The sequence below is a fragment of the Vespa crabro genome, chromosome 7 (assembly GCF_910589235.1).
Source record: "Vespa crabro chromosome 7, iyVesCrab1.2, whole genome shotgun sequence".
Classification (NCBI taxonomy): Eukaryota; Metazoa; Arthropoda; class Insecta; order Hymenoptera; family Vespidae; genus Vespa; species Vespa crabro.
The window spans coordinates 7141758-7169461 of record NC_060961.1 but is presented as its reverse complement, the minus strand read 5'-3'; the positions used below and the strand labels follow the sequence as shown (position 1 = coordinate 7169461).

The window sequence follows — 27704 nt, the reverse complement described above, 5'->3', positions numbered from 1 at the left end:
TATAAAAAAAAAAGAAAAAAAAAAGAAGAAAGAAAAATAAATAAGGACAATATCATAAATTAATCAAACGATGGAATAAGTTTTAACTTTAGCTATTGTAGGTCAACAATGAAGTTAGTAAGTAGAACAAGTCGACGAAATGATGAACTTTATTCTTAACGTAACGAAGTAAATAACGAGAAAGTCAGTCAGTAGTATAGATCAATGTTTCCTGAATCTTCGCTAACTCCGGAACATACAAAGACGCGCATGGGATATTTAAAATCGGCAGCTGTCGGTGATAAGAGATCAAAACAACCTCTCGATTCCCTTCTAGCGACACTTTCCGCTTCACGGTTGTAATATTCGTCGAAGTTTCATCTTCCGTCTATTGCAAGGACTATTACAACAGGTCTGACTCATTCGCGAGTTTATCACTCGGTAGAGATACTTCGAATCGACTTCGAAGTACAAAGCATCAACCGTATTCTCATTCCCGTTGTCCTTCTCTTACTTACCTCACTCGAGTAAAACTGAAACAGTGCAGAACGGCTTTTCGAATATCGCGTGATAACGAAGCAAAACGTTGACATTTCTCGGGTATTATAAAGAGGATTTTGACAAAACGTATATTATTAACATAAATTCTCTTTAATCTTTTCTTGAAAGGAATGAGAAAGAAAAGAGAAAGAAAGAGAGAGAGAGAGAGAGAGAGAGGAACAGAAAAAGAGAAAAGCTTTAACGATCATGATAACTCTTTTGGAATTAGGATTGAACGAAGTCTGATAAGATACACCATGAACTTGCAAAACTCTTTGATCTTTTCCTCCATAATTCTTTCTCTTTCATTAATTACTTTATATTCTTCGTTACGTTTAAAGTTATATAAAAGAGCTTAGATGAAATGAGATTAGTCGATATGATACTCGACTACGAATTAAAACGGGGATCTTTCTTTTGTATTTTTTATTATGAAAAGAAAAAAGGAAAATTAATGTTATTAGTTAGATTAAAAAAAAAAAAAAAAAAGAAAAGATATGCATGCAGGATATGTTAGACGATAAATATGCTTTGAAAATTATCAACTTACCGTTATCGAAGAAATTACGAGTTTATGGACTGTTGGATAAGAAAGAAGAAATTATTATATAGATAGAATGAAAATCATGGAAAAATTAAGTACTATGAATTTTATTGTATTCTCCTCCCGAATCTTACAAATAGTGAACAGCGAATATCGACATTAAATGGATTTTCTATTTCGTTCTCTTGACCTTTCACGTTATCATTCCATCGAACTTTTTACTCTTGTTTTCTTTTTCGTATGATCATACGCATTTGTACCCAAACACACACGAAAACATATTCTCCCTCTCTTTCTTTCTCTTTCTCTCTTTCTCTCTTTCTCTCTTTCACACACACGTACACACACACACACACACACACACACACACACACAGACACAATCGTTCGCCCAGCTTAACCGCTTAATGATCATTATTAGTGCCAACAAATTACAATGCTTTATTAGAAGATCTCAACTCGTCCATTTTATCGTTTATTTTTACGAATACATTGCTATGGGCATGACGCGAAGTATGATTATCGATCAACGACTTTAATATTGCCAAAAAAATTTTACACCTTTCACCAGAGTTTTCATATCGTTCTTCCTTTTTCTCTTGATTTTGTTATTTTTGTGTTTCTTTTCTTTTTTTTTTGTATCGTTTTTTTTTACTTTTTTCTTTTTTTTTCTTTCTTTTTTCTTTTTTTTTTCATCAAACGCACGGACACATCGACGTCGTAAACAGGTTCGTTTAATTGTTAGATAATTGTTCTCGTAATCATTCTTCCATATCATTCGACTTTTAAACTTACTTAAGTAACGAATTTATTCTTACGTGGCGTACACGTGTGAAAAAAAAAAGAAAAATAAATAAAAACAGAAGAAGAAAAAGTCAAGAGCCATTCAGAAAATCGATTCTATGAATTTAATATCGAAAAGTTGTCACAGTCCGTCTTTCATTAACATGGTTTCTTCTCTATCTTTGATAAACGAAACTCAATCGATCGATAAATATATATCGTTTCATCTGTTCCTCAAGGGATAAACGTAAATTGGAATGAAGTTTAACGTCGTACCGTTGATACTCTTTACGCTCTGTAATGTCGTAAGGAAAGGAAATAACAGGGAAGATAAACGAAACGACGAGTAAACAAAGACTATTCTCACAAGAGCAGGAAGAATCGAAGATCGAATCGAGAGTCACTGTATCTATCTCTATCTATATATGTATTATCTAGATAAAGAGAAATATAGAAACACAGAGACAAAGAGAGAGAAAGAGAGAGAGAACTCGAACGGGATTTCAGCTCTCTAAACTCGATCACCTCCATCGTAGCTTCTATAAAACCCCATTAACTCGTTATGAGCGTCGTTGTCCGCGTATCGTGCCGTGCCATATCTTCTACTTGTCTCTCTACGTTTTCTCCAACACTATCGAGCTATCGTATCAATGGCGATATCTACCTATCTACCTACCCGTTATCTCTTTCTCCCCTTACCCAACACCTTACGATTCTCTTCTTGGCGATACAATCTCGTAGATCGCGTTTGACTACAGCGATAGCGTGAATTGAAAATTTTCACTAGTCGTTTCATAGTCGTTTTTATCTCTCAAAGAAAAACAATTTTGGTTGTCGACATTTTCGATATGTTCAGCGCCCTATCAAAAGCCCGTTAAGTGTATATAAAAAATCGTGATATTTAATATTCCCAAGTGGATCGTTATTTTACGTTTGTTCGGTTATTTCGTTTTAATCGATGAAATAACAATACGAATTTAGAGTATGCATCGTTTTGTTCCTTTTAACGAGTCTTTTTTTAAATACCATAAAACCATTCGTACATATCTACTATATTTACCTTCCCCTCATCGCCCTCCCTCCCTTCCCCCATCTCTCTGCTATCGAATGAAAAATTGTGTAGAATTATTATTTCAGTTCGTGTATACGCGAGAAAAATTTTATTTAAGAATACAGAAAAACTTGCAATTTTCGTTTCAAGAAGAAAGAAAACATTTAATCGCGGGGAAAGCCATTTCTTTTACTCTAATATTTATCAAAGGGAGAACGTCGTTATGAAAAGTTGAAATTTCTTCATGTAATCGAGATAAGATTGAAAATTTATGACATCAAATATAAACTTTCGGAAGGATGGTTTCATTTATGGAGGAAAGGAGAAAAAGAAACGTACGAAAGTGAGAGAGAGAGAGAGAGAGAGAGAGAGAGAGAGAGAGAGAGAGAGAGAGAGGAGGGTGGAGACAGACAGATAGTTTCAGAGAAAGAGAAGTCCGATTTTTCGTTATTCGACCGCGGCGGATAACCGTGGAGCGGCGTAATAATTAAATTTATCACGAACACTGCCACTGCTACCGGCGGATGTGGTTGTTGCGCGACGGCTTTCCCGAGCCCGTTGAAATATTTTGCAGCTGCAACGTTCAATAATGCCTCCCGTTAAATTATCGTATTATATGGGTTTGAGGTGGGTGAGAAATGGAACAGTGGTGGGGTCCTTGGTACGAGAATAGAACGAGAGAGAAAAAGAGGGGGAAAGAGGGAGTAAAGAGAGAGAGAGAGAGAGATGAAAACGGGACATCCGACCGATTTAACGGTCCGTACGTCATTGTCGTGGAGTCTACTTAACGATTCATTCTCATGGTCGATACGAGCGACGATTACGTTCGATTTCCCAACAGTTTTTCTTCCTGGCCAACGAAATAATGCTAACAATATAATCGAATAAACTCGAGGCACATGATCGATGTTCGATTTTCATCATTATCAAATAATGCGAACAATATTCTATCTATACGGTAATGTTTCTTCGTATGAAATTCATTTGTTTGAGTAATGATCGAAGGTTTTTTTGATATAAAAAAAAAAGAACGAGAAAAAAAAAGCTAAAGAAAAAGAAAAATATCCAATCGCGAAGGAAACGTACAAAACCTCTGCGAGTTATTATAATTTTCTTATCAATTTTCATTTTCGTCTTCTTTATTTTACTGATTCCTTTGATCTTGACGAACAAGCGTGTACTGTATTTTGCATCTATCTATTCCTGGTATGTTGCTACCTACCTATCTACCTACCTATCTACTACCTACCTACCTAACTACCTACATATCTACCTATCTATCTATCTAGTTATGTATCTACCTACCTACCTATCTTGCATGGTCTTTCACGATCGATCCGGCAGCTCTGAAATTCTAGAAATACTGAGTTCTTTCGAGTTTGACTTCAAAGCTCCGAGTAACCATTAAATTTTTTATATTAATATCGTCCGACATCCATTACATACACACAAGGATATGCACACAGAGATATATACATACTTACATACATACATACATACGTGCATACATACTTACATACATACATACATACATACATACGTACATACATACATACATACATACATACGTGTGTGCATACATATATATGTCGAATAATTTGTCGCGTTAATCAGAGCCCGGATCGATGACCTTTCATTTCCCCTAAAATACTTCGTATTTGGCACGAACGAGAAACGACGTTCGGTCGACAGGCGCCGATTAATTTACAAGCCTTTCCCCCCTCCCCGTACTCGCCGATAAATCGTGTAACTAACTACGATTAATTCATACCCAATGACATTGACGAGAACCAGTCACTCGTTCGACGGATTATTATCGTATTATTTTATCTTCGAAAATAATATTTTTTTAGTCTCTTTTTCTCTCCTTCTCTCTCTCTCTCTCTCTCTCTCTCCCTCTCTCTCTTTCTCTTTTCTTTTTCTCTCAAAAAGTTCAATTCATCTAATGAGGAATATAACGATATATACGGGCTAGATCAATTGAGCTTTACGAAATCATTGAAAATCTATAACATAACTTCCGTTACATTTGCAAAAATGATTGTTCTTCGTGAACGGGCCGATAATCAAAGTGCTAAATTTGTAATACCTACCCGCGTACGAGGAAAGCATATTTACATAGCTTAAACGTTAGTACAGGATTCGGATACAAGGTTTAGTACAAGGGAATCTAAAATTTTACGATGGATCGAAGAAAGCTCGTATATTTACGGCGAATTATTATTTCGCTAAGCTTGGTCGTTTGGTTTGTAACTTGTGAACCCGTTAAAAAAAATTCTCATTCGAGATTCGATCTAAGTATTTCATTGAAATTTCTCTTAATGAATTCTCGATCCTGAATCAAACCTCGTGGCCTACATTAATCTCGATATGGAAAAATTTACTCTTCGATACGTATCTATGTAGTAACGTTGAAAATCGTGTTGATATGTTGAATTGCTAATGCCGATCATAAATTTAATACGACCAAACATTATTATTTCGTTTTTATTTCTTTCATTACGTACGATATTGCAGACACTTTTATCAACGAGTTTGGAGTAAAAAAGTCGATAAGGAAGAATTAATGAAAAGAAAAAAGGAACATTTTTTCCTTATTAATTAAAGAAGACTAAGAAAAATTGACAACGGCGTCTATCCGTCCGTTCGCGTTCGATTCCAATTCGTTCTCTCCATTCTTTCATTTTCGAATCACGATTTTTTTCGTGACACGAACGAGTATGTGTACATACAAAATGCGATGTGTATGTGTGTATGCGTGGGTGTATTTGTATGTGTTTATATATATATATATATCTATAATATGTGTATATATAATATATCAGTGTCGGATGTCCAGTCACTCGACGTCCATTCTTTTATTTATTATTATTATTATTATTATTATTATTATTATTATTATTATTATTATTATTATTATTATTATTTATTATTATTATTATTATTATTATTTATTATTATTATTATTATTATTATTATTATTATTATTATTATTATTATTATTATTATTATTATTATTATTATTATTATTATTATTATTATTTTATCCCTCGTATTGGGCGAAGATAAAATGTGCTCGCAACGATTTCGGAACGTGCCGTTTTCGTCAAGTTTTCACACGCGTGCATTGCATAAGATCGCGATCGATATAAGCGTTCATACGATTTTTGGTCATGAACGCAGGAAATGAAATTTCGTTGCTCTGAGCTCGTTTAAGGATAGTTCTTGGGTTTTCAGGATATTATGTATATATATATATATATATATATATATATATATATATATATATATATATATATATAAGATTTAGATTTACCACGCAGCGAATTCGAACAAGGTTTATTAACTTAATTCTGATTCGAACGTTTTTCTTTTATCATGAAATTACTGAAAGGAACACGGTGGACACTCGGCATCCGAACGAGATCCTTCCGTTCTTGAATTTTTTATTATCATCTTTCTTCTTGTGCTAAAAATTGTATCTTTTCGTTAATTTTCCATCTTCATCTCGTTTCGAACGATTCCGATGTCATCGCTCACGTGACAAAGTTAATTAGCACCATTCGTATCGCGAAGTTACGTAGCAGCGCAAAATCCTCACGGTCACCTTGAAAGCGATGACAATGTCGCAAGAATGATGAGGACCAATGCTGCCCTTGAGCTGCCGCATCCACCGTGCTGCATCGCCGCTGGATTTTCTCCTGTAATAATATCTTTCATTAATTTATTTTCACATATACATATCATCTATTTATCAATAGGCTTTTTAATCTTTAATTTAATTTCATTCATTTAAATTTTCGTTCATTAAGTTTCGTAGTAGATAGTAGATATATTATTTTGTCTCTTTTTATCGTGTTCCGTTTCTGTTTCTTTTTTTCTTTTTTTTTTTCTTTTTTTTTTTTTTTAATGGAATAATCGAAGCAAGTACCTACGTCGAAAGAAGGGAAAAAACTTTTCTCCGGAGGAAGGAGAGGATGAGCAGTGAGTTTAATGGCCGTTAAAAGATTTCACGCATAGAATGAGAAAGGGAAAAGAGTTCGGTCTCGAAAACTTTTTCCCTTTTTCTCATCCCTTTAGCGAGCGTTGAGTTCTTTTATTTCTCGCGAACGTTTCGCTTCCGAACGAGTTACAAAGTATTACTATTACTCCATTGTGAAGAATGTGTATGTGTTCGTACGTCTACGTGGATGAGCTAGCCAACATGTATATATGTGTAAAGTTGGCAAGTGTACGTACACGTGTACGCACGTACGTACGTACGTACGTAGGTACAAGGCCATATGCGCGAAAGGCTACTTTTCGAAAACAGTCTAAAACAATATTTCTACGGGAAAAGTTTAGCCGAAAGTTCGGAAAAGCCGAGAGAACCGAGGCGTCGAGTGTCTGTTATTGCGAGAAAACTACAGGATCGCTCTTTTGTCAAACTAGTTGGCGACTTTTCAAATCGATTTATGGATTTGAAGGTTGATATAGAAGAGTTGGTTGGTCACTAGCACAATTCCAACGTCGACCCTTATTTCTTACGATTTCTTTCTCGTTCCCCTACGAGAAGATATCTTTTAGCGCTGACGTATAAATGAAAAGTTAGCCGAATAGTTTATCTCACTTTTATCACAGTCCCTTTCTTATTGAGGATTCTTTGACGACAGGGATGTGACGACAGATAAGACGATAAGTGAGATGGAATCGTAGAAATTGATCACGATCGAAAGTTCGATTCTGATTCGGTCAAATGATTACACTCATCGAAAAGATGACTTTCGAGAAGCTAGGTGAGTATCAGAACGAATGAAAAGATTAGTCAGGCGATAGACAAAGTAAAAGGAAGTCGAATATATATATATATATATATATATATATATATATATATATATATACATATATGTATGTATATATACACAGACACATATATACACATATGTAACACTTAAGAACTAGATCGGATTAATATAAAGCTTATGATACTTTTGTTAATCCATGATCCTCTTCTGTCTTTACCCATCTACGGTTGAACTACATTTAATTCGATTAGCACCATCTAATTGCGTCTAAGAGGATGAAATTGAATTTTACGTCGAATCATGGTGGAAACGAGATATTCGAATACTTTATTAGATATCGTTGCGATTACTTCGAAAGATAAAACAGGATTTATTAATCCAAAGAATTAACTTTTGTATTAATGAAAATAGAATAATAAGAATGGTATATTTGAAAGTTTACTATCTGTATACCTCCATTAAGAAATATACATAAGCAAATTCCTTCTACAAATTTATTTTCTATTATTCACGATTGGCAAACAATAATAAAAAAAAAACAAAATATCATATTTTTCCCGCTTTGTATATTCCATTTATTTATTTATTTACTTTTGATGACAATAGCAATCGTTAAAAAATTTTTACGAAATAAATCGATGATTTGGTCTCAGCCACAGATTAAATCGCACAACCAAAATGTTGGTTGGAGGAAAATAATACCGTGCAAATCCGAATGTATATATACGAAAGGGTTGACGGGAGTAGGGTGGCAGATGTAGGCATCAGTGGTAAGCAATAGTAAACGGTTTAATGAGCCGCTAAACGATTATTGGCTAGAATTAATCTCGGCAAGCCAAGATATGTCCGTTAAGGTTGGATGGAAATTTCACTTGATTTCTATGAAAAAGAAAGAGAAAAAGAAAAGAAGGGTGGGAGAGAGAGAGAGAGAGAGAGAGAGGGGGGTGATTTCAACCGATAAAAATACCTATAACTCCCAAAACCTTAAAGTAACCTCGATCATTCTCGTTACGACTTTTCTCATTTCGCTAGATCTTACTTCGCAAGGGAGGCACGTAGAACCATTTCGATTCAATTAAAAAGCCTGAAGAAGAGAAGCGTCTAGGAAAAATTTACAGCTCTGTTTACGCGACTCCTTCGTCACTCGGCAAACTCGTTCCTTTATACGTGGATCGTCGCTTCCTTAATTGAATAAACCAACCTCTTCTTCTACACTTTCTCTCTCTCTCTCTCTCTCTCTCTCTCTCTCTCTCTCTCTCTCTCTCTTTTCTTTTTCTTTCTTTTTTTCTTTCTTTATCGTTTCGTCTATATTGAAAATACTTTCGTTAATTGGACAGAAAAACGAATTTATATTCTCGAAAGGTAAGAAACAATTTTCCCTTAGCTATAAAGCAATGTTTCATCTTTTCATGAAGAATGGATGGAAAATCACCTTCGAAAATAATTCCATCTTGAAAGTTATAAGACATATATATATATATATATATATATATATATATATATTTTACTCTCCAACAAACTAATTAAATAGTAATCCTCTCGAAATGTGTCGCGATACAATACGATTGGTCCTTCGTAAAACGAAAGCGATTCAACCACATTTTTCTACCCCTTTTTTTTAATGTATTCCAGTCTCTATGGCGCGAACTTCTCGAGAAAATTTAACGAGCACTAAAAAGAGTCGTTCTCGGGGATTCCAAAGCAAGAAATTGCATCTCCTTGATGCGGAACACTGCTCGTGAACGTGACAAAGAGAGATAGATTTTTGTTAAACAAGGCACAAAAGGATGGGATCCTTTCGGAACGTGGAAAATAGCCAATTTCTACAGCTCGATATTATAATTTGCCAAGGAATTAAATTTCTCTCTCTCTCTCTCTCTCTCTCTCTCTCTCTCTCTCTCTCTCTCTTTTACTATGAAACTTTCATTAACATTATACAAGAGAAAAAAATGAAACGGAGAGGGATAACTTTGGATGTACTCTTTCTCTCTCCCTCTCTCTCTCTTTCTCTCTCTCTCTCTCTCTCTCTCTCTCTCTTTCTCTGTTTCATTCTTTCTTTGTTAAAGCAAAATAGAACTCGAAAGTAACTCGAGAGCAGTTGTTGTTACGGAGCTAAACAGTTTCATTCGCGGTGATAACTAGAAACGCTTCGGGCGGTCGGAGTCATTAGAAACTCAAGTAGGTACCTTTCCTTCATCTCCTTCATCTATTTCACGCATTTCATCGTCAGTGAGTTCACGTTCAACATTACAGTTGCGGCACGTCGTCAAAGAAATTGACGTACTCTTGACGAGAGAAGAGATTATTAAAAGTTGAATGTTCCTGGACGCGTACCAGCAATTACAATACAATTTGTAATTGCATAAATTTATTACTGGATGCCTAATACACTCGCAAGAAATTCCTCTTGAACTTGATACATTAACAATCATTCTCCTTTTACGTTACGAGAAAGGGGAATAAATCGTGAAAATGAAAAAGAATATTTTTTTTTACGATTTACAAGAAGTGATCCGTTAAATTAATAATGATAGAAATTATTCAAATTATATATATATATTTTTTTTTAATAATTCACCTTATGCCTTTTTTGCAATATTTAAAATGTTATTTTTTCCTTCTTTTTCTTTTCTTTTTTTTTCTTCTTAAAATGGAAAAAACATATCAACGAAGAATTTACGCAAAAAAAAGACGACGCATTTTATGCGAACGTTTCTGGCAAGAAAACGTCGGTAAAAGAGCCACACGAAATCTTCTGACCAGAAAGGTCGTGGGAATCGAGCGTTAACTTTATCCAACGTTCTTTGGGCTTTTACTATGGCTAAGACGAAAATTGGCATTTGGCCAATACGAAGATGCCACGATTGCTATTGTTTATTGCCGACTATATTGTATAACTCTCGCTCTCTTTCTTAACCATTGCCCAAACACGCTAAATTTTCTGCTCATAATCGGTCTATATAACCGTTGAAAACGTCTAAAAGTATAATTGAACGATCTGAATCCTTAAATGATTCGGAAATTGCATCATCGTATTAAAAATATATCGTACGTTTTTTTTTCTTTCTTTTATTAAATATCTACAATACATACATAAATACATATCGATTATTTCGCGAAATTAATACATTCGTGATCGGTAACGTAGTCCTACGTCCATTTCAAAATCTCCATTCATTTCAAACAATAAAACTCTGCAATTCTTGGCTATAAACATTTAAAAATTACTATGCAGCATTCTGTTGGCGGTCTCGCTATAGAATTGTCAATTTATTGCATAAACGTAGCCAGATCTTTTTTTTTTTACAGACTTTATTTACTTAAGAAATACTCTTTAGATTATTATTAATTTATTATTTATAAGAGAAAAGAAAGAAGTACAAAAACAAAACGAATTTAGCACAAAGATCAAAGTAAGTATACATTTAATAATAAAAATTCTTCTAGTGTAACGAATTGATAAATCAGGAATAATCAAACTAGATAATAGATAAAGGAAAACGAATAAAACATACGTTTGAGATTGGTATTGGTCAAAGAAAACTGTAATTCGATTAAAACCTCTCTCTCTTTCTCTCTCTCTCTCTCTCTCTCTCTCTGTCTCTCTCTTTTGTGAATTAGTAATTTCGAAATGGACGGTGATTTGTTAATTTATATTCTCCAGGGATTTAATCATAGGTATTCTCTAAAATATCGTACTAATTTTCCCGATAACATAACCTCAGAAACAGAATTCGATAGCATACAATACGTATATATATATATATATATATATATATATATATATATATATATATATCTCGCATATTTACGGACACCTGGAAACACGGATAGCGCGCGCGAAATATGCGAGTTTCTCTCCTGCAACGAAAGTTAAACTTTCCTCATAGGTCTCCCTAAGAGAAAAGTGGAATTAAACCGATAGACAGAGAGAGAGAGAGAGAGAGAGAGAGAGAGAGAGAGAGAGAGAGAGAGAGAGAGAGAAAGAGAAAATTTTGTCGGTCGTATGAGAAAGAAAAAAAGTCAAATGCAAAATGAGCCGTCGACTATTCTCGGGAGATTCTTTCTTTCCTCTTTCATATATAATACGATTCCGGTTAAGTACGATTCGCGAGAGAAGAGTTTTGCAAACTCTTCACGGCCGTAGTCATTGTCGGTACGAAGGTATGAAAAGGTTGGCCAGCAGAATCAGAGAGAGAATAGTGGTGTCGGTGTCGGTATTACTGGTAGTGACGGTGATGCTACTGGTACTGGTGATTACGAAAGGGTGAGGATTTCACCGATAAGGAGAAACGGCATGCGGTTCAATAAGAGTAAAAGAGAAAGATAGAGAAGGTAGAGATGGGAGACGTGGTAGGGATAAGGGAAGGTAAAGGGAAGGAGTGAAGGCGAACGTGTCATAGTCGTCCGGAGCTTGCGGCCAAGGATATTAATAGCTCGGGCGTGACACCCCACGAAATAACCTCCCTTCCATGCCAAGACCAACCGCCATGCTCCATAACCGCTTGCTTGTCTCCTCGTAGGCGTTAACTGGGCCAAGAACTGCTCATTTTCGAGAACGAGAACTTCTCCACCTTCCTTACTAACCCTTTCATTTCCTTTTTTTTTTTCTTTTTCTTCTCCTTCTTTTTCACAACCTCTTTAATATCCATCCTTTAGTATTTCTCTATCTCTCTTTCCTTCTTCCTTTCACTTTTTTTTCGTTCTTTTCTCTACACCTACACATTTATCTCTTTCTTTCTCTCTCTCTCTCTCTCTCTCACTCTTTCTCACTCTCTCCTTTCTTTTTTTCTCCCAGCAATACAAATTCTTGCACGCTTTCAAATTCTTTTTCCCCAGACTTTCAGCAATTATATCAACGACTCTCTTTGTAGAAAAAGTTTGCGTCTCAACTGTAACAACTACCATCTAGATCAAACATAAGGGAATCTTATTAGAAAGAGGAAAAAGAAGAGAGAGAGAGAGAGAGAGAGGGAGGGAGAGAGAGAGAAAGAGAGAGAAATAAAGGGAGGAACGTGACAAACTTACTTTGATATATCATGCAGATATATTAAGTTCTTCCCTTCTTTCCGATAACTAAAGATTCGATGAAATTAGATCGACTCACTGTTTCTAATGGGTAAAAACGTAATTAATCTGAGTAAAACGAACAATTCCTTGACTGGGCACGATTTAATGGTATAAAAAGTATTAATCGTTGGAAAATAAAAAAAGATAGAAGTAGCAAAAAAAGAGAAGAGATCTTGATAGGTTGAAAGAGGCAAGCTTTTCCTTCTGAAAATCGATGGCTTGTTAAAGTCCGTGAAGCTACATCGACGATAATTTTTAACTGACTTTGTGAAAAGAAAATGGAGAAGAGATAGAGAGAGAGAGAGGAAGAGAGATGTCAGGCCGTGCCGATAAAAAAAGCGAAATGCTTCGAGAGAACGAGAGAGAGAGTGTGAGGGGAAGGGGTCTAGGAAAGATTGGGAGTATGGATATGGGTGGGGATATTGGTAAGAACGGTGGGGAAGGGGGACTGAAGAGACATCGTCGGAGAGAAGACCGAGTGGAAGTAGAAGACTTCGTACACTCGAGAAGTTCCCAGAGGAGGGCAAAGCCGACGAATGAGATAGTACCGAGTAATGTGCTCCATCTCTACTCCGGGTCACATTTAATTAATAACCACGGCATATCTCGAGAGTAATGTATATTAATTGTGAAAAAGGAACAAGAACCGGTATACGGGCCGGCCCGTTACGCGTTCTCGCCAAGAAAAATTAAAGGTCGCTTGCCTTCCTCTTCTTTTCCATTTTCACTTTCTTTTTTTCTCAGTTTTTCTTTCTCCGTTCGCATTTTTTTTTTCCTTTTTTCTTCTTCTTCTTCTTTTTTTTTTCTTCTTATTCTTCCGCGTTTGACATCGAATATTTCATGTTCAGGATCATTGTCCTTCTATATTACTCTATCTTATGTCAATTTATTAACTATCATATGTCAGTTTATAGGGAATTCTTTGAATTGGCGTACGTTTAATATTCGCACGTGATTAGAAAATATGTAGAATTATAAAAAAAAAAAAGAAAAAGAAAAGAAAAGGAAATTATTAATACACGCTGATTGGACTATTAAATAATTTTTGATTATTAAATAATTCCTAAAGATAATAGGGACTATAAAACAAATGGTATGTTCGTTATGCGGATATAAAAGTTAACGCTGAATATTTGGAAAATATTTTGAAAAAATCCGAACTATAGCGATTTTCTACCGAACGCGTTTCCATTGAAAAAATATGCGATCGTCCGGTCAATATTAAATTTCTCTCTGAAGAGACATTAGACCGACGCGAATCGTTTGAAATTATAAATTTTAATGCAAACAATCGGACCGATTGGGGATAATCGATTAAAAATACGGCTTTACGTATTTTATCCATACAATAATCGGGCTATTAAATGGTTTACGCCGTTCATCCCGGTAGGATCGCCTACGTTCTTCTATGATAAATTTAAAATTCAACTGATAATGAAAAAGCGACATCACCGAATCCCGACACGATAATGATGGAGCATTGCGTAATGAAATATTTTATTGAACGATCGGGCTCATGTCGTTCATTAATAAACGAAATCGAAAATTACCTGGATATCAACGATAATAATGATGCTGATATCTTTCATTATGATTATCACACAGTTTCCGATTCTCATTTTAACGATCGATTGGGATCATTAATTATTTTATGTACGTCATGTTGTTGTCTGAATTTTAGTTATAGAATTGATATAGCGACACAATAGAAAAGAAGAAAAAAAAGTAAAAACGAAAGATCGTCTATTCATTACGTGAAGTCATATGTATACGACAAAATGAAATATCATTATGTTTATAATAAGATTTTCTTACGTACTCATGTATGAGAAGTGCTTTAATACAAATAGAAGTTCAAACTGTTTTAATATAAATTATCCACTTTGTATACTGGATATATTTCGGCATAAACAACTATATATAATGTATTACAATGAAAGCTTTGAAGGTATAGAGACAAAGCACGTATCTCGTGAGAAGGATTGAGAGCAATAATAACACAAATCCCTTTTAACAGAAGTCAAGTGCAAAGCGCATAACAAATCGTGCTTCTGTCTCTCTGTTTCTCTATCTTTCTCTCTATCTCTTTTTCTCTCTCTCTTTCTCTGTCTTTCTCTTTCTTTCTAACTCCTTCCTCTTGTTTCCAAGTCAAACGATCTCGGCTTTCGAAAGCGTCAGTCTTTGGAAGCTTTAACCGTCGAACGAATCAAAGTTTCCGAGCTCACGGTATCGAGCCGCCTCGGGATAATCCACCGTAAATAATGCAGGTCGCTCCCGTGACGTGACTTCTGGACGTGTCGACGTTCCACGCGCGAAAACTCTTGGTTAAAAGTAGTTGAGCCCTTGACTAAAAGTTCGAAAAGCCGACCACCACCAACAAAGTTATTGCCAGCAACGGCAGTCTGTTCAACTATCGCCACCTATTCGATGCTTTTACATATATACGTATATAAACAGATACACACACAAACACATAAACATACACACACGCACGCACGCACGCATACAAACCTGTATATATAAGTGTATATGTGCATTTATATATACATACATAATATGGAGAGTAAATATAAGAAAGAGATAGAGAAAAGATCGTCCTCAAAATTCTACGTTTACGAACGTTACGTTAAAAGAAAAAACAAAGAATCCATCTATTCCCATCATCGACGTCGACTTAGCTAAGATTTCGTTGGGATAGGAAAGTTTTATAGCTCCGTGCCGGTCGCAAGACTGAAAGTAACCGAGAGTAGAATAGAGAGGTCGCAAGGTAGATATTCGAGAAAACGATAGCTGCGGGTAAGAAAAGCAAGGTACAGTAAGCAGAAGGCACGGTGGATTAAGGCAAAAAGGGAGGTCGAATAGAAGGTTAGAGGTAAAGAAGAGGGCTCAGTGAAGAAGGAAATGGCTCGACCTGAATATTTCCACAACGAACTTTTCTTTGAATACAGCATGCAACGGTGGCACGACACGCGCCCCCTTCAGCATACGAAACACAGTGGTTATCCTAGAGAATCGGAAAGACGCTGCCTTAGAAAAGAAACGAAAAAAGGAGGTCACGTGCCGCCGTTTGACGACAACTACGAAGACAAAGACGAAGACGAAAACGACGACGGAGAAGAATAAATTCCAAAGTTTTAAACTCTCGAAAGGGAGGTACCAAGAATACACGCTCATCAACGACGTTTTCTATTTTAACATCTTTTCCTTTTTTTAACGATCCTTCGTTAAATCGACGTCTCACGTTCTTTATGAAAATCAATTCAACGAACGGATTTTCATATTTTCTTATTTTTCTTTCTCTCCCTCTCTCTCTCTCTCTCTCTCTCTCTCTCTCTCTCTCTGTATGTAAAGAAAAAAAAGAAAAAAAAAGGAAAAATTATGAAAGTAATTTTATATATGGAAAAGGAATAAAGAGGATGGGGGCCAAGGGGAATTTTAAAAACAACGGGAAATGATATTTAACTTTCAAAGTAAATTTGCAACTTTGGTTACATTTTTATATCTCATTGAAAACACAACTAGAATGAAAGAAAAGTTCGCGATCGGCGATCTTCTGAAAGTCCCGTCCGCTTTTTTATTACCTACTTGGGTGAATCGTTAGAAGTGGTTAAGTATTCTCACGAGAGATACTCTGTTTTTCTTACGGTATCTTTAAGAACGTATGATCAACGAGTACCGGGAGCATGAATTTGAACTTAATCGTATTTCTTTAGCATTGAATTTAAACCCGAGTATCACTATAATGAGCTTCCTTTTCGCTTTCTCATCAAATATCGAAGGGATTTAAATAAATATAAAGGGAGGAATATAAGGATAACACAAAGAGGGAAAGTACAAGAAGGTAAAAGAAAAATTTCAATTTTATGAGCTAACTTGGCGGTAGTCCGAGAAACTGTAGAAGGAATTGTTAAGCAAAGACTGGGATCGAATTTACGATGCAAAATGAATTTGGACGGATTTTTGTATTTTAGATTTTTAACAGAGACCGAACAAAAATCACTGTTCCTATCGACATTTTTATATTAGCGTGGTAACACGATCCGCCTTGGAAAATCAAGTTATATAAATCGAAATTAATAATAAGATTATTAACAAAAATATTATAATGGTCGTTCGATATAAAATGTTACGCGTAAGGTTAAAAAAGTAAAAAAGAGACATTATTCATAATCATAATACGATTACGTGCAATATAGATACCAAGAACGTAAAAACATAATAACGATGATTAGAATAAAAAGAAAAAAAAAGAAAAAAGAAAGAAAACAAAAATAATTTTTTTCGAACGCTTCTGTACGTGATCCGCTTTGTGATTATACATGCAGATTGATGCTGTAAAATATTTAGAGGATTTTTTAAAAAGACAACAAATCTCGTCTCTATTAATAGAGAAATTCATTAGTCTTATTTTCTTTTTTTTTTTTTCTTTTCTTTTTTTTTCACGATCAATGGACAGAATTTTTTCATTGAATAAATAAATCGGACAAAGAGTACGAGTACACGTACAAAAATGCGTGTTCGGAAAGGAATTTAAAAATTCAACCGAAAAAGGGGAGAGAAAAGGATAGGTTTTCGATCGAAGAGTTTTCCTATTCGAAAACACCCTAGTCCCTTGATAACCGGCTGGCAGCCCATTTTCTTCGAGTAGTATCCCGCGGATGACAGCGTTTCTTCGGTAAATGCCACGCAACTTGAGCGAAATGGAAACCGAAATGAAACGGAAGCTTCGAATAGCAATCGAGCCAGCCGTCAATGGCAGGAATCCTCGTGACTCCAACCCCTATATTCCGATTATTTATTCGCACCCTAGTATGCTTCGATTTTTCATCCAATTTTTTATGAGTTGAAAAAGAGACGAATACCGAAAAAAAGAAAACCTAAGCGAAGAAAAAAAAATAAATAAATAAAAAGATCGAAACAAAAGAAAAGAAAAAAGTGAGAAATGTACCAAGAAATACCATTGAATAGCCGCGAAGGGTCAATTATTGATCTTTCAATAGAGTGGAAAATTATATTGGCAGACAGTAAATATATATATATATGTGTGTGTGTGTGTGTGTGTGTATAGTATATATATAAACAATCTATGTAAAGAGAGGGAGAAATTGTTTTAACCTTCCGTTTCTCCTTCGAAGCTTCTGAAGCTTTGGTCCGTTATCAGTACGGAACAGAACGTCTCACGTTTACTCTTTACGATCTTGACTGGAATACTCTTAGAGAACGTAAGATTCCTAATATTAAAACATAGAGAGAAAGATAGATTTATGGTGTTTATTAACGAACTAGTTTATCTATGTGAATAATTAAAAGACTGTATCTGATAGATATTAGTAATTTATTAAAAATATCCCTATAGAAATATCCCTATAGAAAAAAATATTTTTCATACAAATGTCCCAATAAAATCACAACCGTTGTAAGATACATCATTAATGTGGAGCAAATGGGAGTGTATGTGTGCGTGTGAGAGAGAGAGAGAGAGAGAGAGAGAGAGAGAGAAAGAGAGAGATAGAGGTAGAAAGACGAGAAAAAAAATGAATAATGTAAAAGATCGTACCGTTGAGCACGTGGACGGAGACGACAGTGACCGCAGCTATGTCGGCCAATGCGCAACTATAATTCCCACTGTCTTTCTTATTCGCATTGGCAATGTAGAGCCTCGAAACCGCTCCGGTCGACCCCATGTCGGTTTTCACACTGAAACAGAAAAACAAAAAGCACGTAGGAACGTCTAAGGAATTTCTTATCGTTCGAAGTGAACCTGAGTGAAAGTGGGAAGAAAAACTCGAACATTCTTTGTGTGTTGTTCATTCAGTGAATAAGAGGGAAAAAGATAGAGGGTGAGAGTAGAAGAAGAGAGAAAGAGAGAGAAAGAGAGACGAGGATATAAAGAGAGACGTGGGAAAAGAGAAGAGAGCGTAAATCAAGTTGCCCTTTTCCTCTCGATTCTGTCACCGACGGATCGACCATTTCTCAAGAGTCTACTTCTCTCTTTTTTTTTCTTTTCTCTCTCTCTCTCTCTCTCTCTCTCTCTCTCTCTACCTATCCCTCTCTCGCTTTTCTCCTTTTACTTTTGTTCAACTCGAACTATAAGAGAAAAAAGAAATAAAAGAAAGGAAAAAGTAAAAGTTTTAGGGGAATCACGTGTGAGACTCCTGTTATGATCCTGGGATTTCTTTTATTCTTATTTTAACTTTTCAAAAAAAAAAAAAAACCAAACAAAAAAAAAAATAAAAAAGAAAGAAAAAAGAAAAAATTTCAACGTCGCTATTCGATCATTAGCTTGATCTAAACAAATTATTCATATATTAAGCGATATCATATAAGCTATATCAAATACTTTGTGTTCATTAAAGAACTCATTCTTTCTTCTTTTTCTTTCTCTCCCTCTCTCTCTCTTTTTCTTTTTCTCTCTCTTTCTCTCTCTCTCTCTCTCTCTCTCTCTCTCTCTCTTTTCTTCTTTTTCTTCTAATAAAGATAACAAGAACGCTTTGCGTTCGAATGTCTTCCTTCAATTAGGATAATTATAAAGAATACTATACTGATTGTGATATTAATCAAAAGAACAAAATATGTAGTGATAAAACGGCCTATAAAAATCGACGACTGGCCAACGTTAGTTTAATCTATAGTTAGGAAAGTCTAAGAAAGGTCAGAAGTTAAAGAGAGAGAGCAAGAGAGAGAGAGAGAGAGAGAGAGAGAGAGAGAGAGAGAGAGAGAGAGAGATAAGTTCTTGAGAAGCAAGTTCTTCTTAGTCCTTTGCACGATAAACGTTCTTAGATGAAAACAAGCGCGCAGGCGCTCGTATTGAAGTTAGAAGGAGTAAAGGAGACCATTAAGCAAGAACTACAGCAAAGTCCATTTGGATATGATGCGGAAGGAAGACGGATTTTAAGGACCGTAAGAGCGGCTAAGGAGGTCGGCAAAAGGACGATATCCAAAATGCCGCAGGCTATGCAAGAGAAAGAGAGAGAAATAGTGAGTGAGAGAGAGAGAGAGAGAGAGAGAGAGAGAGAGAAAGAGGGAAAGAAAGAGATAGAGAAGGAAAATAAGGCTGCTGTCAATGCATTCCTCGCCTTGGACCAGTTTAAAAATTCATTCGGATTGCCGAGATGCCAGGAGACGCATCCTGTCACCCTATCCACAGTTCTTCTCATCCTTTGACTCCTGATGGAGTCCTTTGAGAATAACGTATCGAGCACTTCTCTATCCTTATCTAACGAAAGTACCAAGTGTGTGTGTGTGTGTGTGTAAGAGAGAGAGAGAGAATTATAAGAGCGTTAAAAGCACTTGTTGCCACCCCGTTATCGTTACTCTCCTTTCTCTCTTTTTCTTTCTCTCTCTCTCTCTCTCTCTCTCTCTCTCTCTCTCTCTTCATCTTCTCATTCTTTACTAGTATAATAGAAACTCTTTCTTTCGTTATCATGAGAACAAAAACAATCGTTTCGTCAAATATTTGTCATTATGATGGATCGCGAAAGAAAGAAGAAAGAAAAGGATATTGATAGAAAAAAAAAGGAAAAAAAAAGAAAAAGAAAAGACACGATTCATTTAAACATCTCAATGTTTTATTTTCACAATTCAAGATATATAAGTTCATCGAGAAATCATTTCATTATTTTCAACGGTACATCGTAAAAATGCTGTCACTACGACGCGCTTGTAAAAAAAAATGAAAAAGGGAATAGAGCAAAAGAGCGAGAGAGACAGAGAAAGAGAGAGAGAGAGAGAGAGAGAGAGAGAGAGAGAGAGAGAGAGATAGGAAGAGAGATCAAGCTAATAGAGACATCGTGTAAAACTTTAACGACACGACAACGATGGATGTCAGGTAACGCATATTATCTAGCGTTGAAATTATTGGACGGCTGTGGTGGCCATCGTCGAAATCTGTCGATGCGATATTTCACCAGTGGGGAAACTCAAAATCGCGGAACGGGAAGATAACAGCCGAACTAACGGGCTACTCGATGTAACACCTTCTACTATTGTATACATACACACTCACACACATATTTACATTGACATTCTGTGTTCACGTCATATGGACAAAAGCTTGCTGGGAACAGCCGGTAGTCTCAGTACTCCGCGGAAAGCACGCGAGATCGAGCCGCGTCACATTGTGGCTCGGGCCAAAATTTCCTCACGATTGGCATCCCTGCGATAGGTATGTACGAACATATACATATACATATACATATATATATATATATATATATATATATATATATATATATATACACACATATATATACATATATATATATATATATGTATATATATACCTACATACGTAACATGGTTTGCCATTTCGAACCACCGAACATTGCCATCACCCTTTCATTTCTCTCTCTCTCTCTCTCTCTCTCTCTCTCTCTCTCTCTCTCTCTGTCTCCTTCTCTTTCTCTCTCTTCTTCCCTTCTCGCCCTTTTCTCCCGCTTATTGGACACATTTACCGCATTGTACCGCAACCGTGTACCGCACATACCCCTTCTTCTCTCTTCCTGCAAACATTCGTAACCGCGAAAATTTTATACAAACGACTGCCTTATCCAGAAACCACGATAGCTTCTCCCTTATGTCTCATACAGTTAACCTAGCAAATCTTTGTATCAGGAAATTGATGGTTTCCTATAATCATGATCAATATTTTCAGATTTCAGACTTGAAAATGTGGATGTATGTACTTACACTACCTTTACCATTTTTTCTCTTTGACGAATAAGATATTTATTTTTGATTTCTTTTTTTCCTTTCTTTTATCCGTTAACAAAGATCATCTTTGTTAATAAAAGTCTAATCTGACATTGTTCAAAGATAATTTTTTGTCATTTAATTAAAATCTAATCTCTCATAGTTCCTAGAAAGTATATAAATTATTCCTTAATGAAATTTCTTGATTACGGAGAAATACAAATATCCGCTATTGTCTGCAAAGTTAAAAATGTATTATCATTCAAAGGAGAGACATGATAAATAAATTATGCATTATGAATCTGCCATTCGCAAAATTTTGGTTGAAGTTCAAAATACTAACAAAGATAAAGACAAAAATAGAGACAAAGAGAAAGAGAGAGACAGAGAGAGAGAGAGAGAGAGAGAGAGAGAGAGTGTGTAAGGAAGCGAGAGAGAAAGTGAGAAAGAGAGAGGAAGAAAGAAAGAGAGAAAGAGACAGAGAGAGACAGAGACAGAGAGAGAGATATAGAGATAGAGATAGAGAAAGAGATTAAGGAAGTACTTCGACTTCGTTTCGCCGAGAAGGGTTTATTCGTACACAGTTTCCTGCTCTAGAGTTAAACAGGAGAAACTTCACGGTTCGCCTATTAATCCGGCCAAGTTAGATTTTGAATTTCGCGACGTTTAATACTCTTAGCTTCTACGGAGTTTATTAGGATTCGAACTTAACTCGAAATTGTAAATTTTGTTCCTCGTGCCATCATCCAATGCCATTCCCTTTATCTCATAACATTCTTTTCTATATCTCTAAAGTATGTATGTAAACTTGTTGGAATTTTTCCTCCGAAGGGAAAAATGAAAATTCGATTTACCAGAAAGAAGGTTGAGAGTTAATATCCTTTTGATCACGAGATATAACGCGACGGAATAGAGCGATGTATGGAAGGGTGGAGAGTAATGGAGGGGACGACTTTTCAAAAGAGAAAGAGAGAGAGAGAGTGAGAGAGAGAGATACCTTGATTACGAGAAATAATATACAAAAGCTCCAAAGAGAGATCAAATTAAAGTATGAGAGAGAAATTCGATACACTGACATAATTATTAAATCTTATTCTCGATAAGGTAACAAAGCGTAAAAGCAGAACAAAGGAGACCCCTTTTGTCTCGCTTGAATAAAATCTCCGATTTGATCGTAAAAAGTAAGAAAGAAAAAGAAAAATGGAGAAGAGAGAGAGAGAGAGAGAGAGAGAGACAGACAGACAGAGAAAATGGATAAAAAGATAAAGAGAGAGAGAGAGAGAGAGAGAGAGAGAAAGAGAGAGAGAGAGAGAGAGACAAAGACAAAAATAAAAAGGAAGGGAGATCAAGGAAGGAAATAAACGAATCTCCCCCGCGAAAGTCGAAAAAGGGCCACCTCCTCCCCCGATACCCTTGCAACATCGTTCGAAGGCCATAGGCAATTAGTGACAGTCGTATTCTCTTAATGACATTCCCACGTCGATCCAGGATCACCTTGGTTTTATCCATTTACCCGACCGCGTTCCAACCGTTCTTCGAGAAAGCAGAACGTCCGATATCTCTTCTCTACCTTTCACCACGCCTTTCTCTATCACTTCTCTATCTCACTTCCATACCTTCTCTTGACTTTAGCTTCCTCTCTTTCGGCATCATCGTTTTATATTCACAAGAATTTAATTTTGCGCATTGCCCTCAACTACTTCTCTACTTCTCGCTGCATCATAAAAGTAAGAGAGAGAAAGAGAGAGAGAGAGATGGAGAGAAATCAATGGATATCTCGAGCTCATCCTTATAACAAATTATTCGTTCGATGCTTCGGATATCCGTCGACGTTCTGTCTCCTTCTCATCAATGCTCTATTCTCCTTCTCTCTCTCTCTCTTTCTCTCTCTTTATTCGCCTTATCCTTCTTCTTTATTTTTACTGAAAGCTATAGATCCCATTTCACCTTTTACGATTCACTGAAACTTTATCCATGTATTCACAACTGCAAAGCTTTATTGGAATGCTACCGAAGTGACACTTTGAGAAACATTTACGAGAATCTATAGAATTAACGAATGAACGAAAATAAATCGAGCAAAACAGACACAGAGAGTGAAAGATAAAAAGAATATATATATATATATATATATATATATATATATATATATATATATATAAATGGAAAAAAAGAAAGAAGGATGCTTGTCGATTTCTTCGGATTATTTTCGTTCGATTTAGCTTCTTTATGAAGGAGAATAACAAAAGAAAAAAATAAAAAAAAAAATAAATGCAGAACTTAAAGAAAAAACCTACGTGATTTTTTTCTCTCTTCTTACTTTTCTTTGGCGAGATATATTTTTTTGCGTCTGATACACGTGAATATTTCCATGGAAAACTAACTTTACTAACAAAAAAGAGAGAAGGAAATGCAGATAGAAAGATGTAGAGAAAGAGAGAGAGAGAGAGAGAGTGCAGAGAGTAGAGTAGCTTACATACGCGAAAGCTCGATGCACTGCCGGAATGTACTACCCTTCCTCCTCTTCTTCGACTTTCTCCCTTTCTTCTTCGTCCTAAACGAAGTGCCGACTTGCATGCTAGAGAAATTGCATTCCGCGCGTTAACGCGTAGTTTCTTCTTTTTTTTTCTTCTTCTTCTCTCTTTTTTCTTTTTCTTTTTTTTTTAATATCTCCACATTTCCACGTATATATGCATGCATGTGTATGTGGGTACCTATGTTGAGTGCAAACTTCCAAATAAGCCGAAATGTTAGTTTTCGCTTCATTCTCCAAAGTGTTTTAGCCTGCTCTCTTTTTCTCTATCCCTCTCTCTCTCTCTCTCTCTCTCTCTCTCTGTCTCTCTATCTCACTCTCTTTCTCTTTCTCTCTTTCTCTCTTTCTCTCATTCTTTCGTTCTCTTTTTCGTTTTCATCTTTACTCCGCAACATTTCTAAGTAAAAACCTATGGACTTCCATATACTCAGGATGCTTAACTCGCGCCTCGTCGTCTCAACGAGCCACTCTGTCTCCATCCACCACTTTCCACTACTCTAGAAGAGCAGTTTACAGTCACTAGCCTCTTACCGATCTTCGCTCTTCATCTCCGTCCTAATTTTCTCTCTCTCTCTCTCTCTCTCTCTCTTTCTGTCTGTCTCTCTCTCTCTCTGTTTTTTTACCCTACTCTCGCACCCCGGTCCTCTTTTCTACTTCTCTTTCCTACTTCTATTTCAAATTCGTAAAGCAAAAGATCGTTTTAGCAAATACCAAATGAATGCATTTTTTCTTATCAAACGACGCCGAAACAACGCTAGAATTTTTTAAAGTAATCTTTTCTTTCTCCTCTCTCTCTCTCTCTCTCTCTCTCTCTCGTTTTACTTTTCTTTCTTTCTTTCTTTCTCTCTTTATTTCTTTCTTTTTTTCTTCCTTTCTTTCTTTCTCAGCTTGTTTCTTCGTGTTGTCTCATGACTCCACCTTCTTTGCGTTCAAGCTATCCTTTTTTTGCTTTATTTTTTTTCCCTTCCTTCCACCCGTTCGCCGCTAACATCCCTTGAGATTTCTGCCACCCTTTTCAAAGCCAACAAATTTTCCTACGGCAAAGTAGGAAAGGAGATTTAAGAGTTCACAGATTTCTATCTTTATTCACTCTCTATCTCTCTTTCTGTGCTTTCTATCAATGTTTTCGTAATAGATTTCTTAGCTCTCGAAGATGCTTCGTTTTCCTGAAAGAAAATCCACCGTTCGTGGAATTACAAATGGTGTACGTTCTACATTTGGAAATATTTTACCTGTATGCTGCGGTAAGAGAAAGAAAGATGGAGAATGAGAATGAGAGAGAAAGAGAGAGAGAGAGAAAATGGGAAAGAAAGAAGGCATTATAAATTGCAGACTTACACGCAGGTGCGTGTTTCCTGTACGCTCTTAAATAAGAAAATCTCTTAAAATTTTCATTTTTCTTTACATTTTCTTCGCTCTATCGTGAAACGCGTCATTTAAAAGACGTTTATTTGCATTACCTGCTTGAAGAAAATTTATTATGAAACATTTAAATCGCCTTTATTACGTCAAAATTGTTAATTAAAATCTATATAATATCACGAAGTCGATTCATTAAACAGCTGACACTGAACGTCGTGAATCACGCCAAACTATTTATAACGTGTAACGCAGGAAAAAATAAATAAAAAGGAGAAAATAAAAATAGAGATAACACACGCTCTAACACGCTTGATTTTTGTTAGATCTTATAACCGTAGAGAGACGATTACGTTAAAAATATAACGATGTAAAAAAAGGGTGCGATATTTTACTCGAAATAAATAACTTTATCTTGTCACGTTGTACAGATATCTGTAAAAATTGTATTCTCTTAAAATATTACGTCGGTACCTTTGTATCTGTGTTTGTTTGTAATTTTACAAACGATTAAAAAAAAAGAAAAAAGAAAAAAAATCAAAAGATAAACAGACCATCTTTATAAACATTGAAATCGTGTTAGCGAAAATCTAATGAAACGATCGAACGAAATCAGAAAACCACTTGTCATAGCTCCTCGTTTTCCTGGCTTAAAGGCAGTTGTGAAGTTTTTTCGTTACTCTTTCCATCTAAGTTACTGTACAACCACCAACTACATGACGAGATTTCTCCGTTAAGTTGAAAAACGATTCAAGACTTTTGTCCTAAAGTTTCCGTCAGTTTCGTCAAATAAAAATTGTCACCCATCTTTATTCGCGTCGAATTCACGTACGAATTATTTGTATCTTGCGAGAGAAATTAAGTGGAAATGAAAAGAAGAATGAAAAATGCATACAAAAAAAAAAATAAATAAAAAATTCAGTTTATATCTTGCGAGCAAAATCAAGTGATGATTAAAAGAAGGAAAAAGAAAAAGAAAAAACATAAAAAATAAAAAAGATTCCAACGAAAATGAAACCAAAGATTTCATCGACGCAGTTATTGTAAAGAAGTTGAAGGAAATAATGCGAATATCCAACATAATTTCAATGAACTCATTCTTGACATATTTAAGATGTCTCTTAAATGTTAATACAAACGAAAATGTATGTGTAATAATCGTTGATAAAAAAAAATTATTTTTTTCTTTTTGTTGTACTTAAAAAAAAAAACTTTAAGATCGTGCAATATCAATTGTAAAATTGTTTTAGAAATAAAATGGCAGCAGGCGTTTGTTCTCGGGCAACATTCTCTTGACTAATGAATGACTTTTAATTCATTAACGTTTAACTGATAACAGAATAATAGCAAAACGAGAGAAAAATATATTCAACAAATAAAATAGTTCCTAAATTTTTCTTATGACAGAACTAAGGGAGCAATAGATTAAAAAAGATCTCGGTCTTACTAAGCGGTTCCTATACCTTAAAAAATAAAAAAAAAAAAAAAAATGAAAAAAAATAAAAAAGAAAGAAGAGAGAAAAAACACAAATTCAGTAGTAAAAGTCAATATTTCATGAGCGGTATGGCTGTGCAACGTCGTCGTCGAAATAAACTAAGCGGCCCTGGATTTCAATCTAGCGAATGAAGTAATGGAGGGGGACGAGTCTCGTCTACTCTGACTCATTTCCTTGTTTAGTCTACCTCGTTGCACAAGTTTACTGAGTCGAAAACAAAGTAGAAACGTCAAAAAGATGGATTATATGCCAAAAAAAAAGGAAACAAACAAATAAACAATACAAAAAAATCCCTAACTTTTCTCTCTGTCCGTCTGTCCGTCTGTATTTAAGCCCCATTAAAAATTTAGAAAAATTATTTAAAAGATCTGACTGCAAACAACAAAAAATCCATGAAATCTTTCTTTTTCTCCGTTTTATCTTTTTTTTTTTTAGTGATATTCGTTTATTGAAAAGAAAAAAAAAAGAAAGAAAGAAACGACAACGAACGTTTTTCATTAAAAACTACAGCGATCGTAAGCAAACAATGCTTGCGTATGTATGGATGAGTATTAATAGTACGGCACAAACTAGTGTAAACAACGCCTATGGTTGAGTCAATAAAGAAAAAAGAAAAAAGAAAAAAGACAATACTGGATTTATACGATCTCGATCGTTGATCCTTCTTTTTAACGGATAAACAAGATATCTCAAAAAACCAAACGAAAATGAACGATTTGTTGATTCTATTGTAGAATCAGCCTGAATAAAATGTCATAGACGAATGAACATCATGAATAAAAAAAAGAAAAAAAAAGAAAAAGAAAAAGAGAAAAAGATAAATCGAAATTCTTTAATCTTTCAATCGTTATCACGACGATAATTTTAATATAATA

The 27704-nt window shown here is 35.3% G+C and overlaps 1 protein-coding gene across 8 annotated transcripts in view; it reads right to left on the bottom strand.

Moving 5' to 3' along the window:
• Positions 1-1154: 1154 nt before the first annotated feature.
• The window catches only part of LOC124425553 (lachesin), a 192610-nt gene continuing 166060 nt past the window's right edge, over positions 1155-27704 (bottom strand). For 7 of the 8 annotated variants that reach the window (XM_046966037.1, XM_046966039.1, XM_046966040.1 and 4 more), the window contains 2 exons: positions 18308-18447; positions 1155-6597 (listed from right to left, as the gene is read on the bottom strand). In XM_046966037.1, coding sequence (XP_046821993.1) covers positions 6500-6597; positions 18308-18447 — 238 coding nt within the window. In that variant the 3' untranslated portion in view covers positions 1155-6499. The remainder of the gene's footprint in view (positions 6598-18307; positions 18448-27704) is intronic. The other variant, XM_046966044.1, reaches the window with a different exon arrangement.